General features: G+C 43.8%; 1 protein-coding gene and 1 pseudogene across 2 annotated transcripts; both read right to left on the reverse strand.

The window, feature by feature from the left end:
* Positions 1 to 499: 499 nt before the first annotated feature.
* LOC311369767 (uncharacterized protein) lies at positions 500 to 12234 on the reverse strand. The gene is made up of 4 exons (XM_084487973.1): positions 12135 to 12234; positions 10423 to 12026; positions 2530 to 2707; positions 500 to 2431 (listed from the first exon to the last, which is right to left on the reverse strand). The coding sequence occupies exons 2-4, from the start codon at positions 12022 to 12024 to the stop codon at positions 804 to 806; spliced, it is 3408 nt and encodes a 1135-aa protein (XP_084344099.1). The 5' UTR covers positions 12025 to 12026; positions 12135 to 12234; the 3' UTR covers positions 500 to 803.
* LOC311369857 (E3 ubiquitin-protein ligase TRIM39-like) lies at positions 5146 to 8035 on the reverse strand (annotated as a pseudogene). The gene is made up of 3 exons (XR_014684242.1): positions 7663 to 8035; positions 6092 to 7554; positions 5146 to 5561 (listed from the first exon to the last, which is right to left on the reverse strand). The product of XR_014684242.1 is annotated as an E3 ubiquitin-protein ligase TRIM39-like (transcript).
* Positions 12235 to 13358: the final 1124 nt, after the last annotated feature.

Genomic DNA, 13358 nt, shown 5'->3' on the forward strand with positions numbered 1-13358 from the left:
GTTCCGCCCCTCTGTGGTGATACCCGCTCCCACCACAGGGTGTCGCTCATAACACTGATTATAGGAATGCTGCTTGTATGCGCCAGGGCACAGGTAGTAGACTATAGCAAAGACAGGTCAAAAGGGTATTTACACACGTTTAATGTGTATGCAAGACAATACTTAACACACTCCAGGATGAGAGCAAAGGGCTAGAAAGGAGAGCAGATATAGGAGAGAGGAGGAAGAGAATAGAGAGGAAGGAGAGAGGAGAAACTAAGAGGGGAGGATGGAGAGGAGAGAAGAGCTGACAAGACAAAGTCACGGTCACTCACACACATGAGGATAATCTTTACAGTCACTGTGACCTTTGTGTTAGTGTGTTACACATGTTGGGTTGTTGCATGGTGGGCATTAAAAGTAAGTCGACTCATCAGCTGTTTTTCTATTTTTATTTAAATCAGAAAAGTTGTCATACATTTTATTGTGTCTTCATTCATGATTCAGAAGAAAGTAACAATTTGATTATTATGATGGACATTAATCCCTGAAACTGGTTACAAACTGCAACCATAAACAATTGTATAGCAGAAAACCTTTAAAAACATGAAAAAGAGACAATGAAGAACATAATGTTATCTAATGATTTACAATGTGTTATAATTTATAATAATCAGGGCTCACTTCCTACTGAATTTCTCATTGTTAAATGACAGCAGTACAACTTAATGCAGTTCCCTCAGATCCACATGGTAGAAATTCTAATTCAGGAAACAACATTAGTTATTTTGGTTGTTTGATTATTTTATTATCAAACAAAGGTCCTAGTCTGTTTGATTGACAGGTGAGATGATCAGGGGGGCAGAGTTTATGCCTCCATAATTATAGAGACATGGACCGAGGAATGGATAGAGAGGCTCAGTAAAGGTGCAGCCAGTAGCAGAGTAGATATGAACCCTGGCTTCCACATCATAGAAGGAGACCAGACCCTCATCATAATCAACAAACACCCCCACCTTCTGGAACTCAGCTCTCAGAGAGAGATGGACAGAAGGGTTATCTTTAAATACCATCTCATCCATGTCGTAGTAGAGAATCCAGTGACCCGTCTCAGGGGCCCACACGGGCTCACCTTTTCTGTCGATGGACTCTCTGGCCACTCCTAAAGACCATGCAGTCTTGTCTTTAACCTGGACCTCAAAGTAAAATCTCCCTGAGGAGAAGCTCTGCCTCGTGAGAACACATATACGCTTTGTAAATCTCTTAGGGTTGTCTGGGAGTTGCTTCACTACACCTCCATCATGTATTTGTTTCCCATCCTCAGACAGGATGAGCCTGGGATGAGCTGTATCAGGATCCAGAGTCACACCTACTTCATACTGCTGGACCCTCTTCAATTCACCATCAGGCATCTTCTTCATCTCCATGTTGAGTGTCTCCTCCAGCTGATCCAGGGATCTCCTCAAGGTCCCTACGTATGACGGAGGACGGACCTCCACCGTCGTCCAGTCCCTGGTGGGTGGAGGATCCTTCAGGGATCTGAAGGCCTGGAGGAAGTGGAGGTGGTCTTTAGTGTGTGAGAGCTGCTTCACCTCTGAGCTTCTATTGGTCAGATCGTCTATTTCCTGCTCCAGCTCTTTGATGAGGTCTTCAGCTTGTCTCTCTGTGGATTTCAGTCTCTCTTTAACCATTCGGTTGAGATCATCCTGGCACTTTTCAATGCAGCGCATCAGAGCAGTGAGGACCTGCACACCATCGGCTATCTCTCTGTCTGCGTCTGCTTTGCTGCGTTTAACTGTGTCTTTAATCTCCTGGATATTTTTTTGTCTCTCCTGGATCATCTGCTGAACTTCAGCCTCTATCTTCCCCAGCTGGGACATTTTCACTTCATATTCCTCCTTTAGAGGTACAACAGGATGGGACTTGTGGTCTGTCTCTGTGCAGAACTGACACACAAACACCTCTTCAGTCTTGCAGAAGAGCTCCAGAAGTCGGTCGTGTTTCTTACACATCCTGTCTTCCAGACGGTCCATAGGCTCGACCAGCCGATGTTTCTTCAGGCCTGTGACTCTCTGATGTGGCTCCAGGTGGGTTTGACAGTAAGAGATAAGACACACTAGGCAGGACTTCATGGCCTTCAGCTGGGTCCCAGTACAGACGTCACAGGGAACTTCTCCTGGTTCTACACAAGGCTCCTCTTTTACTCGTACAGAAGTTCCAAACCGATGGACCATCTCTGATAAGAGGGTATTGACCCGTAAATCAGGTTTTGTGTTGAAAAGCTCGTTGCAAACAGGACATTTGTACTTGACTTTTTCATCCCAGAACTTTGTAATACAGGTTCTGCAGAAGTTGTGTCCACATGGTGTGGAAACTGGGCTGCTGAACACATCCAGACAGATGGGACATGAAACGTTCTCCTCAGACCAGGAAGTGTTAGCAGAGGCCATTCCTAGACACAGGCGACAAGGTTTATTTATTGAGCAATTACATTATTGTAGTAATTCCATAACAGGAAGAGAGGTTGTAAATGTGTGCTGTTTTACTCACCTTGCGGAGGTTTCTGTCTGTCAGACTCAAAACACAGCTTATGTTTCTCCTGAATGGAAGAAATGCTTCCACGTCGTGTGGCTTTGGTTTCTATGAACTTTAACCTTCGTTTACTCAACATGACGTCCTCTCCTCTCCTCCCCTCACACCTGACTCCGCCCCTAACCCCTGGCTCCGCCTCCACGGACACACGATTCACTGATGTTTCAACTTTCACAATCTGACTTTGGGTACTTTTGTGTTAATGTGTGTGCTCCTCTTTGTCAAGTTAATATGTGTAAAATATTTAAAAGAAAAAACGCAGAGAGCCGGTCAAAAACCAGAGACATTGTGGTGATTTATTGGTGATTTGGCACATTAATTGTAATTAAGAGCTATACAAAAACAATTTACTTGACTTGACTTTGCCTGGGACTGGTATTTTCTCGAGTGTCTTTACAAAAACAACCTTCCCCCTGTGAGCCCAGGTTAAATGTGTTAAACGGTTGTTAATTAATATAGAGCCAACACTGGTAGTTACATAAGGCTTATCTCCCAGACTCTAACCTCATAAAACAGCTGCATCACGTGACTCAGGGTAGGGCAGACAAACCAGACCAACGAGTTCACTATCAAGAGACAACCAGTGTTGGGGTTAAAGCGCTACAAAGGTAACGCGTTACCGGTCATATATTATTATTAGCAGTAACAAAGTAAAATAATGTGTTACTAATAGAACTTTGATTATATTATTCCAGTTACTACGTCCAGTAAGTAACTGATAACAGGTACACTAGTGGTTTGGAATAGGCTAGCCCTCCAGAGCCCTAAGTAGCCTATAGGTCTAGACTAAGTGCCTTCAATTGTTGTATTTATCAGCTAGTAAAATGTAAAAAAAATAATAGTTATATGTAATATCTTATTTTTTGAACGTAACTTGCCCAACAACGAGACAACACAGAGATCACCAGCGCAGAGAAAACATGGATGGATTTCAGCACTGCAGTCTGCAAACGCATTGGCGATGGCAACTGGGCCAAAGCGGTTCAGAGTACTAAACGCTGCTGTGTATTGTTGCATAATAACACAAGACCAACGTAACCAAGTTATATTTGAAACGTCAACAACTTGGAGTTGCGGTTGTGTCAAACATTGTATGTCCAAAACGTGTAACCATCAGTAGGGGTGGACTGAAAGGCAGACAGCAACAAGGGAATTTAAATAAATGCAAAGTGGTTTATTGTAGGGGAAAGAGAATGACAAATCAGGATGTGGAAAGGTGATGGTGGAGGACGGAGCTGAGCTGAGCAGGACAGCGGACGAGGGAGATGAGCAGGCAGGTGAACAAGCAGGTAGAAAAAGGTCACAGGAGAAACCAACCTTAGTGACCAAGTCAAGGAGCCGGTGCTATGGATCAAACCATGGAGGTTGAAGCAATTATCTGATGATGTGTGAGTGAAGAACCGGTGTAGATGTACTGCAGAGCTGATGAGACGGAGGTGGATAGCAGGTGGGGAGCTTGGAGCCAGTGAATGGGAGTGATGGCTTTCAGGGAGCTGGGAGAATGAATGGATTGCCACACCCAACATAAACACACACCCACACACACACACACACACACACACACACACACACACACACACACACACACACACACACACACACACACACACACACACACACACACACACACACACACACACACACACACACTCTATTGAATGAAGAATTCATTCAACTTCTCTGCAGTCTGAAACTGCTGTGTGGGGAGCGGGACAGAGGCGTAGCACTGCCTGCTAGATCCATGAACGCTACAAGAGATTCTACTGGACTGCCAACTCATTTGGTATGTAATGGATTCATTGTTAATGGTGTTCATGATCATTAAGGTATTTGTAACAATTTGTTGTTTTGTAATGTTTGTCAAATGGTTTGGCAACAGTGTTTCATCATTCATGCCAATTAGGAAATTGAATTGAACTTAATTGAATCGAGAAAGAGAGAGATGAAGATAAAAAAAGATGGAGGAAAAGAGATGAAAAAGGTGGAGGGGGAGAATGAAAGAAAATGAGAGATGTGAAGGAGATATTGACAAAGAGGACGAGTGATACAGAAAGAAGGTTAGAGATACAGAAAGACAGATGGAGAGAAAGACCAAACACTGGGGGAGAGAGAGAGGCACAATATATACAGATGAGACAGAGAGATGAGGAAGGCAGAGAGAAAAAGTAGTATAGTGGGAATAGGAGGAGAGAGAGAGAGAGAGAGAGAGAGAGAGAGAGAGAGAGAGAGAGAGAGAGAGAGAGAGAGAGAGAGAGAGAGAGAGAGAGAGATGAACTTTGATACACTGTGTGGATGGAAGACACAGGCCTCATTCTGCTGACACAGAGACACACATCAATGACAGCTTCAGCTTCACTGAATGAGAGAGGGAGTCTCTCCCTCTCTCATTCAGAGAAGGGACGGAGGGAGGGGAGGAGGGAGGGGAGGAAGATATTATTCAGTAGCTATTGAGAATGTAGCTATTCCACAGAAAATAACCCCATTTTACTTTTTGCACATTTTAATTGAAATATAAAGTGTACAAACATTTGATTATGTAATCATCATAATGTTCTACTTGCCCCAAATATTTAAAATTGTTGATATTTTTGCATAAAAACATTCTGTCAATCAGACATTGATCAATATAGTATGTGTAATCTGATCATGTATCATGGATTATATTTAATAACAGTAAGGGTTATTATCTTATTTCATTTATCCATGTTAAAAGAAAGCAGTACAACATTAAAGCAGTTCTCTCAGATCTCACATAGTAGAGATTCTAATTCAGGAAACATTCGTTGTTTTAGTGGTTTGCTGATTGTATTATCAAACCAAAGGTTCTAGTCTGTTTGATTTACAGGTGAGATGATCAGGGGGGCAGAGTTCATACCTTCATAATCATAGCGACCTGGGCTAAGGAATGGATAGAGAGGCTCACTAAAGGTGCAGCCGGTAGCAGAGTAGATATGAACCCTGGCTTCAACATCATAGAAGGAGACCAGACCCTCATCATAATCATTTGATTGTGTCGTTATTCTAGTTCTGAAGCGGGAACTAAGAGTAATGTTTAGATTATTATGATATACACATTCATATTTTAAACATGTTCTACATAACAGCAACCATAGACTATTTTAAAGCAGTGAACCTTAAAAAACTGAAGAAAACCCACAATGAAGTATGTAATATAATGGAATCATTTACAATGGGTTATATTTAGTCTGGGTTATTTTCTTAATGAATTTATCCTTGTTAAATGATAGCAGTAAAAAACGAAGGCAGTTCTCTCAGATCTCACATAGTAGAAATTCTCATTCAAGAAACAACATTAGTTGTTTTGAATGTTCATTTTATTATCAAACAAAAGGTCCTAGTCTGTTTGATTAACAGGTGAGATGATCAGGGGGGCAGAGTTTATACCTTCATAATTATAGAGACCTGGGTAGAGGAATGGATAGAGAGGCCCTCCGAAGCTGCAGCCAGTAGCAGAGTAGATATGAACCCTGGTTTCCACATCATAGAAGGAGAGCAGACCCTCATCATAATCAACAAACACCCCCACCTTCTGGAGCTCAGCTCTCAGAGGGAGACGGACAGCAGGGTCATCAATGAATACCAACCCATCTTTGTTGAATGAAATTATCCGGTAGCCTTTTTTAGAGGTGAATATTATGTCACCTTTTCTTTTGATGGACTCTCTGGCCACTCCTAAAGACCATTTAGTCTTGTCTTTAACCTGGACCTCAAAGTAAAATCTCCCTGAGGAGAAGCTCTGCCTCGTGAGAACACATATATATTGTGTAAATCTCTTCGGGTTGTCTGGGAGTTTCTTCCTTACACATCCATCTTTTACTTGTTTCCCATCATCAGACAGGATGAGACAGGGATGAGCTGTATCAGGATCCAGAGTCACATCTACTTCATACTGCTTGACCCCCTACAGTTCAGCATCACGCAGCTTCTTCATCTCCATGTTCAGTGTCTCCTCCAGCTGATCCAGGGATCTCCTCAAGGTCCCTACGTATGACGGAGGACGGACCTCCACCATCGTCCAGTCCCTGGTGTGTGGAGGATCCTTCAGGGATCTGAAGGCCTGGAAGAAGTGGAGGTGGTCTTTAGTGTGTGAGAGCTGCTTTACCTCTGAGCTTCTATTGGTCAGATATTCTATTTCCTGCTCCAGCTCTTTGATGAGGTCTTCAGCTTGTTTCTCTATGGTTTTTAGTTTCTCTTTAACTGTCTGGTTGAAATCATCTCTGCACTTTTCAACGCGACGCATCAAAGCAGTGAGGAGCTGCCCACCATTGGCTTTCTCTCTGTCTGCGTCTTTATTGCTCAATTCTACTGTGTCTTTTATCTCCTTAATCTTTAGTTTTCTCTTCTGGATCATCTGCGGAACTTCAGCCTCTATCTTCCCCAGCTGGGCCGTCTTCACTTCATATTCCTCCTTTAGAGGTACAACAGGATGGGACCTGTGGTCACCCTCTGTGCAGAACTGACACACACACACCTGTTCAGTCTTGCAGAAGAGTTTCAGTAGTCGGTTGTGTTTCTCACACATCCTGTCTTCCAGACGGTCCATAGGCTCGACCAGCCGATGTTTCTTCAGGACTGTGACTCTCTGATGTGGCTCCAGGTGGGTTTGGCAGAAAGACATAAAACACTCTAGACAGGACTTCACGGCCTTCAGCTGGGTCCCAGTACAGACGTCACAGGGAACTTCTCCTGGTTCAACACAATGCTGCTCTTTTACTGGTACAGACTTTCCAAACCGATTAACCATCTCTGATAAGAGGATATTGACTCGTAGATCAGGTCTAGTATAGAAAAGCTCATTGCAAACAGGACATTTGTACTTGACTCGATCATCCCAGAACTTTGTAATACAGGTTCTGCAAAAGTTGTGTCCACATGGTGTGGTAACTGGGCTGCTGAACACATCCAGACAGATGGAACATGAAAAGTTCTCTTCAGACCAGGAAGTCTTAGCAGAGGCCATTCCTAGACACAGACGACAAGGTTTATGTATTGAGCAATTCAATTATTTGTCTTATTATGAAAAGGGCAGAGAGGTTTTAACTTCTGTCAAAGTTGTGCAGTTTTACTCACCTTGTTGTTGTTTCTGTCCGTCAGAGTATTTGTTCCAAAATTTGTTTTTATTTCCTCCTGAAAGAGAGAACTACTTGCACGTCGAGTGACTTTGGTTTCTCTGAACCTTAGGTTTCATTTCCTCAAGATGACGTCCTCTCCTCTCCTCCCCTAACACCTGGCTCCTCCCCTAACACCTGGCTCCTCCACACTATCACCAGGCTCCGTCCGACAGACACACAGTTCCCTGACCTTACAATTTTCACACTCTGACTTTGGGCACATTCATGCACTGTTTAGGCTACAAAAGACAAAACATTGAGAGCCGGTGCCAAACCAGAGACATTGTGGAGATTTAATGTTGATTTGCCACTTTAACTGTGATTAAGAGCAATACAAAAACAATGACTTGACTTCGCCTGGGACTGGTATTTTCTCTACAGTCTTTATAGAAACAAGCCTCTCCCTGTGTGCCCAGGTTGTGTGTGCTATTATGGTTGTTACTTAATATTGAGTTGACTCTGGTAGTTAAATAATCTCCCAGACTTTAACCTCATAAACCAGCTGAGTCATGTGACTCAGGGTAGGGCAGACGAACCAAACCAACAAGTTCACTCTCCAGAGACAACACACAGATCACCAGTGCAGAGAAAACATAGATGGATTTCAGCACAGCATTCCGCAAAGACACCTGCACCAAAGCGGTTCCCAGTACTGAACGCTGCTGTGTATTGTTGCAGAACAACGCAAGACCAATGAAAGTTAGACTCAAAACGTCAACTACTTAGCATTGTATGTCCAAAACATGTTACGGCCCGTAGAGGCTGACCCAAACGCAAACAGTGACAATGGGATTTAAATGAATGAAAAGGGGTTTATTGTAGGGGTAAGGGGGGGATGAGAATGGAAAGGGGATGGCGGATGACGGAGCTGAGCTGAGCAGGACAACGGACGAGGGAGATGAGCAGGTAGGTGAACAGGCAGGTAGAAAAGGGTCAAAGGAGAAATCAACCTGAGTGCACAAGTCATGGAGCCGGTGCTACGGATAGAACCACAGTGGTTGAAACAAAGATCTGATGATGTGTGAGTGAAGAACCAGGGTAGATGTACTGCAGAGATGATGAGATGGAGGTGGATAGCAGGTGTGTGGCTTGGAGCCGGTGAATGGGAGTGATGGCATTCAGGGAGCTGGGAGAATGAATGGATTGCCACACACACACACACACACACACACACACACACACACACACACCAAGAAAGGAAGACAGAGCGGGGAACACAGGAGACACAAGGGAGAGGGATACACAAAAGAAACACAAGGAATGACAGGAGGCACGGCCGGAGCCTTGACACATGGGGACTTATTGGCATAACGCACATTGCTGTTGTTTTGAAACACATCTCAAGTGGCACTGGTGATGTTTTCTGTGACTCTCTTCAATTATGTCTGACCCATGATTTCCTGTTTCCAGAGAGAGAGAGAGAGAGAGAAAGAGACACACACACACAGTGGTAGAATATATGTCCACTTTGGCCGATAGAAAGCTGAGGAGATCCCTGCCATCGTCCAGGCTCAGTGGACACAGCCTGGCCATATAAGGCCGTCACAGGCAGACCTGGCTACCCAGAGAAGCCAGGCTGGGTCCATTCTGTCTCCAGGAGAGTGAGACAGAAGACCACTTCCTACTGCAATGTACAGTATGTACAAGGAACAAAGAGGTCAATACTTTATTAAATAATACACATCTAGAATTCATTCAACTTCCCTGCTGTCACAAACTGCCGTGTAGCGTGAAGGACAGAGGCGTAGCACTGCCTGCTATTTGTAACTATTTTTTGTTCTTCCAAATGGTTTGCCAACAGTGTTGACAGTCAGCTTCACTATAGGAGAGGGGGGAGGGGGATAGAGAGAGGGGAGGAGAGAGTGAAGATGGGAGGAGATAGAAAAAGAGGGAGAGAGATAGAGGGGAGGAGGGAGAGAGGAAGTGAGAGAGAGGGTAAGAGAGAAAGAGAGATGGAGCGAGAGGAGAGGGAAGGAGACAAATGGAGAGAGAGGGTGAGTGAGGGAGTTGGAGAGAGAGGGAGACAGGGAGAGAAAGAGAAGGGAGAATGAGGGAGATATTATTCAGTTATTCAGGGTGTGTGTGTATGTGTGACCTACTAGTCCTACATTGTAGTCTACACTCAATAGGGCCAGATTTTAGAGTACAGTGGTTCTCCTTGTCAGTCAAAGACATCAGAGAATTTAGGTTTTGTTTCATAATGTTTCAGTGAACTCTTTTTTCAAAGACCACAAATATTTGAAAAAGAAAATCAAAATAGTACCTATTTAATGTGTACAAACGTAATGTACCGTTTCCTCTGAAAACATCTATTCCACTAAGAAAGGAAAGATTCAATTTTTTGACATTTTATTGAAATTTGAAAAATGCAAAAAGATAAATTGGTTGTCATTCATGATTCAGGAATATTAACTCATAGTAATGTAAAGATTATGATCAAAAACATATCCTTCAAACATGTAATAACTGCAACCATTTAGAAATGTATAGCAATAAACCAAAAAGAAAAAAAAAAACAGAAAACACACATTGAAGAATAAAGTGGAATCTAATCGTTCACAATGGGCAAACAGTCAGGGTTATTTTCCTAAGGAATTCATCATTGTTAAATGACAGCACTACAACATTAATGCAGTTCTCTCAGATCTCACCTAGAACAACATTTGTTATTTTGATTGTTTGTTTGTTTTATTATCAAACAAAAGTCCTAGTCTGTTTGATTGACAGGTGAGAGGATCAGAGGGGCAGAGTTTATACCATATTCTTCACTATATGTAGAGAGGAATGGATAGAGAGGCTCAGTAAAGGTGCAGCCGGTAGCAGAGTAGATATGAACCCTGTCTTCCACATCATAGAAGGAGACCAGACCCTCATCATAATCAACAAACACCCCCACCTTCTGGAGCTCAGCTCTCAGAGGGAGACGGACATCAGGGTCATCATTAAATACGAACCCATCCTTGATGAAGTAAAGAGTCCAGTAACCTGTCTCAGGGGCCCATAAGGTCTCATCTATTCTGTTGATGGACTCTCTGGCCACTCCTAAACCCCAGTCTGTATTGTCTTTAACCTGGACCTCAAAGTAAAATCTCCCAGAGGAGAAGCTCTGCCTCGAGAGAACACATGCATACTGTGTAAATCTCTTAGGGTTGTCCGGGAGTTCCTCCTCATCATCTCCCTCATGTACTTGTTTCCCATCCTCAGACAGGATGAGACAGGGATGAGCTGTATCAGGATCCAGAGTCACATCTACTTCATACTGCTGGACCCTCTTCAGTTCACCATCAGGCAGCTTCTTCATCTCCATGTTGAGTGTCTCCTCCAGCTGATCCAGGGATCTCCTCAAGGTCCCTACGTATGACAGAGGACGGACCTCCACCGTCGTCCAATCCCTGGTGGGTGGAGGATCCTTCAGGAATCTGAAGGCCTGGAGGAAGTGGAGGTGGTCTTTAGTGTGTGAGAGCTGCTTCACCTCTGAGCTTCTATTGGTCAGGTCTTTTATTTCCTGCTCCAGTTCTTTGATGAGGTCTTCAGCTTGTTTCTCTGTGGAATTTAGGTTCTCTTTCACCGCTCGATGGAAATCATCCTTGCACTTTCCAATGCGGCGCATCAGAGCGGTGAAGACCTGCACACCATCGGCTATCTCTCTATCTGTGTCTTTTTTGCTTAATTCTACTGTGTCTTTAATCCCCTGAATCATTCGTATTCTGTTTTGGATCATCTGCTGAACTTCAGCCTTTATCTTTCCCAGCTTTGCCGTCTTCACTTCATATTCCTCCTTCAGAGGTACAACAGGATGGGACCTGTGGTCACCCTCTGTGCAGAACTGACACACACACACCTGTTCAGTCTGGCAGAAGAGCTCTAGAAGTCGGTCGTGCTTCTTACACATCCTGTCTTCCAGATGGTCCATAGGCTCGACCAGCCGATGTTTCTTCAGGCCTGCGACTCTCTGATGTGGCTCCAGGTGGGTTTGGCAGTAAGAGGTGAAACACACTAGGCAGGACTTCACGGCCTTCAGCTGGGTCCCAGTACAGACGTCACAGGGAACCTCTCCTGGTCCAACATGTCGCTGCTTTTTTAACGTTCTAAACTGAGCAGCCATCTCTGATAAGAGGGTATTGACCTGTAGATCAGGTCTGGTGTGGAAAATCTTGTTGCAAACTGGACATTTGTACTGGACTTGTCCATCCCAGAACTTATTAATACAGGTTCTGCAGAAGTTGTGTCCACATGGTGTGGTCACTGGGCTGCTGAACACATCCAGACAAATGGAACATGAAAAGTTCTCCTCAGACCAGGAAGTGTAAGCAGAGGCCATTCCTAGACATAGATGACAAGGTTTATGTATTGAGCAATACCATTATTTTTTTAAGTCAATAACGGGAAGAGAGGTTTCAACTTCTCTCAAAGTTGTGCTGTTTTACTCACCTTGTCATTGTTGATTTTGTCTGTCAGACTATTTTTTTCCAAAATGCGTTTTACTTTTCTCCTGAACGAGAGAACTGCTTCCACGTCAGTTGCTTTGGTTTCTATGAACCTTAGGTATCGTTTCCTCAACATGACGTCCTCTCCTCTCCTCCCCTGAACACCTGGCTCCTCCCCCATGGCACATGAGTACACTGCGCACTGTGTGACCTCCTCAAATGCGTAACCGTTGATGTGTGTGCTCTTCTCTAGAGTTAAAACAGAGCCGGTGCAGAACGAGAGGCATCGTGGTGATTTGCGACTGTACCTGGGATTCATCGGTGTTGATCTATCCAGGTTTCCGGGGCTTCCCTGAATACTTTTTATCCAACCCCGATCCTACACACACACACACACACACACACACACACATACACACACACACACACACACACACACACACACACACACACACACCTATCCAGACAGTATGTTGGCAAAAAATAATAATAAATATAAAACATTAGTTGTGTTCCCGCTGCTCAGGGGCTAAAATGGAGGCAAACCACTTTGGGGTGTGTGTGTGTGTGTGTGTGTGTGTGTGTGTGTGTGTGTGTGTCTGTGCTCACCGGTCCGTGGTGACTCCTGCCCAAACAGACAACTAAACAAATAAAAAGTAACCACAGAATGAAACAGTGTTTAGAGTTTAAATCTCTGTCTTTCTGTCCAGTTACCTCAGTGTGGGGCCCTGTCTAAAGCTAGGGCCCCACTACACGATGCTTTCAACCTGAAGTGATCACTAAACCATTAAGCAGTGCCCATTTAACCAGTGACCTGCACCACTCTGCCAGTCTGCGGACTCACATGACAACCGTAGTCTTTGGGGAACACAAATCTAGAGCCGGAGGACAGACAGCTATGTCCATTCTGTATCCAGGAGAGGGAGACAGAAGCCCACTTCCTACTGCAATGTATGAACTAAGAGTTCAATACTTTATTAAATCATACACATCCAGAATTCCAGAATTGGATCCAGAATTGGATCTAGCACTGCCTGCTAGATCCATTGATGCTACAAGAGATTCAACTGGACTGCCAACTCATTTGGTATGTAATGGATTCATTGTTAATGGTGTTCATTTGATGATCATTAAAGGTATTTGTAACTATTTGTTGTTTTGTAATGTTTGTCAAATGGTTTGGCAACAGTGTTTCATCATTCATGCCAATTAGGAAATTGAATTGAAC

The sequence above is a fragment of the Micromesistius poutassou genome (genome assembly GCF_964030765.1).
Source record: "Micromesistius poutassou genome assembly, chromosome: 24".
In the NCBI taxonomy this organism is placed as follows: domain Eukaryota; kingdom Metazoa; phylum Chordata; class Actinopteri; order Gadiformes; family Gadidae; genus Micromesistius; species Micromesistius poutassou.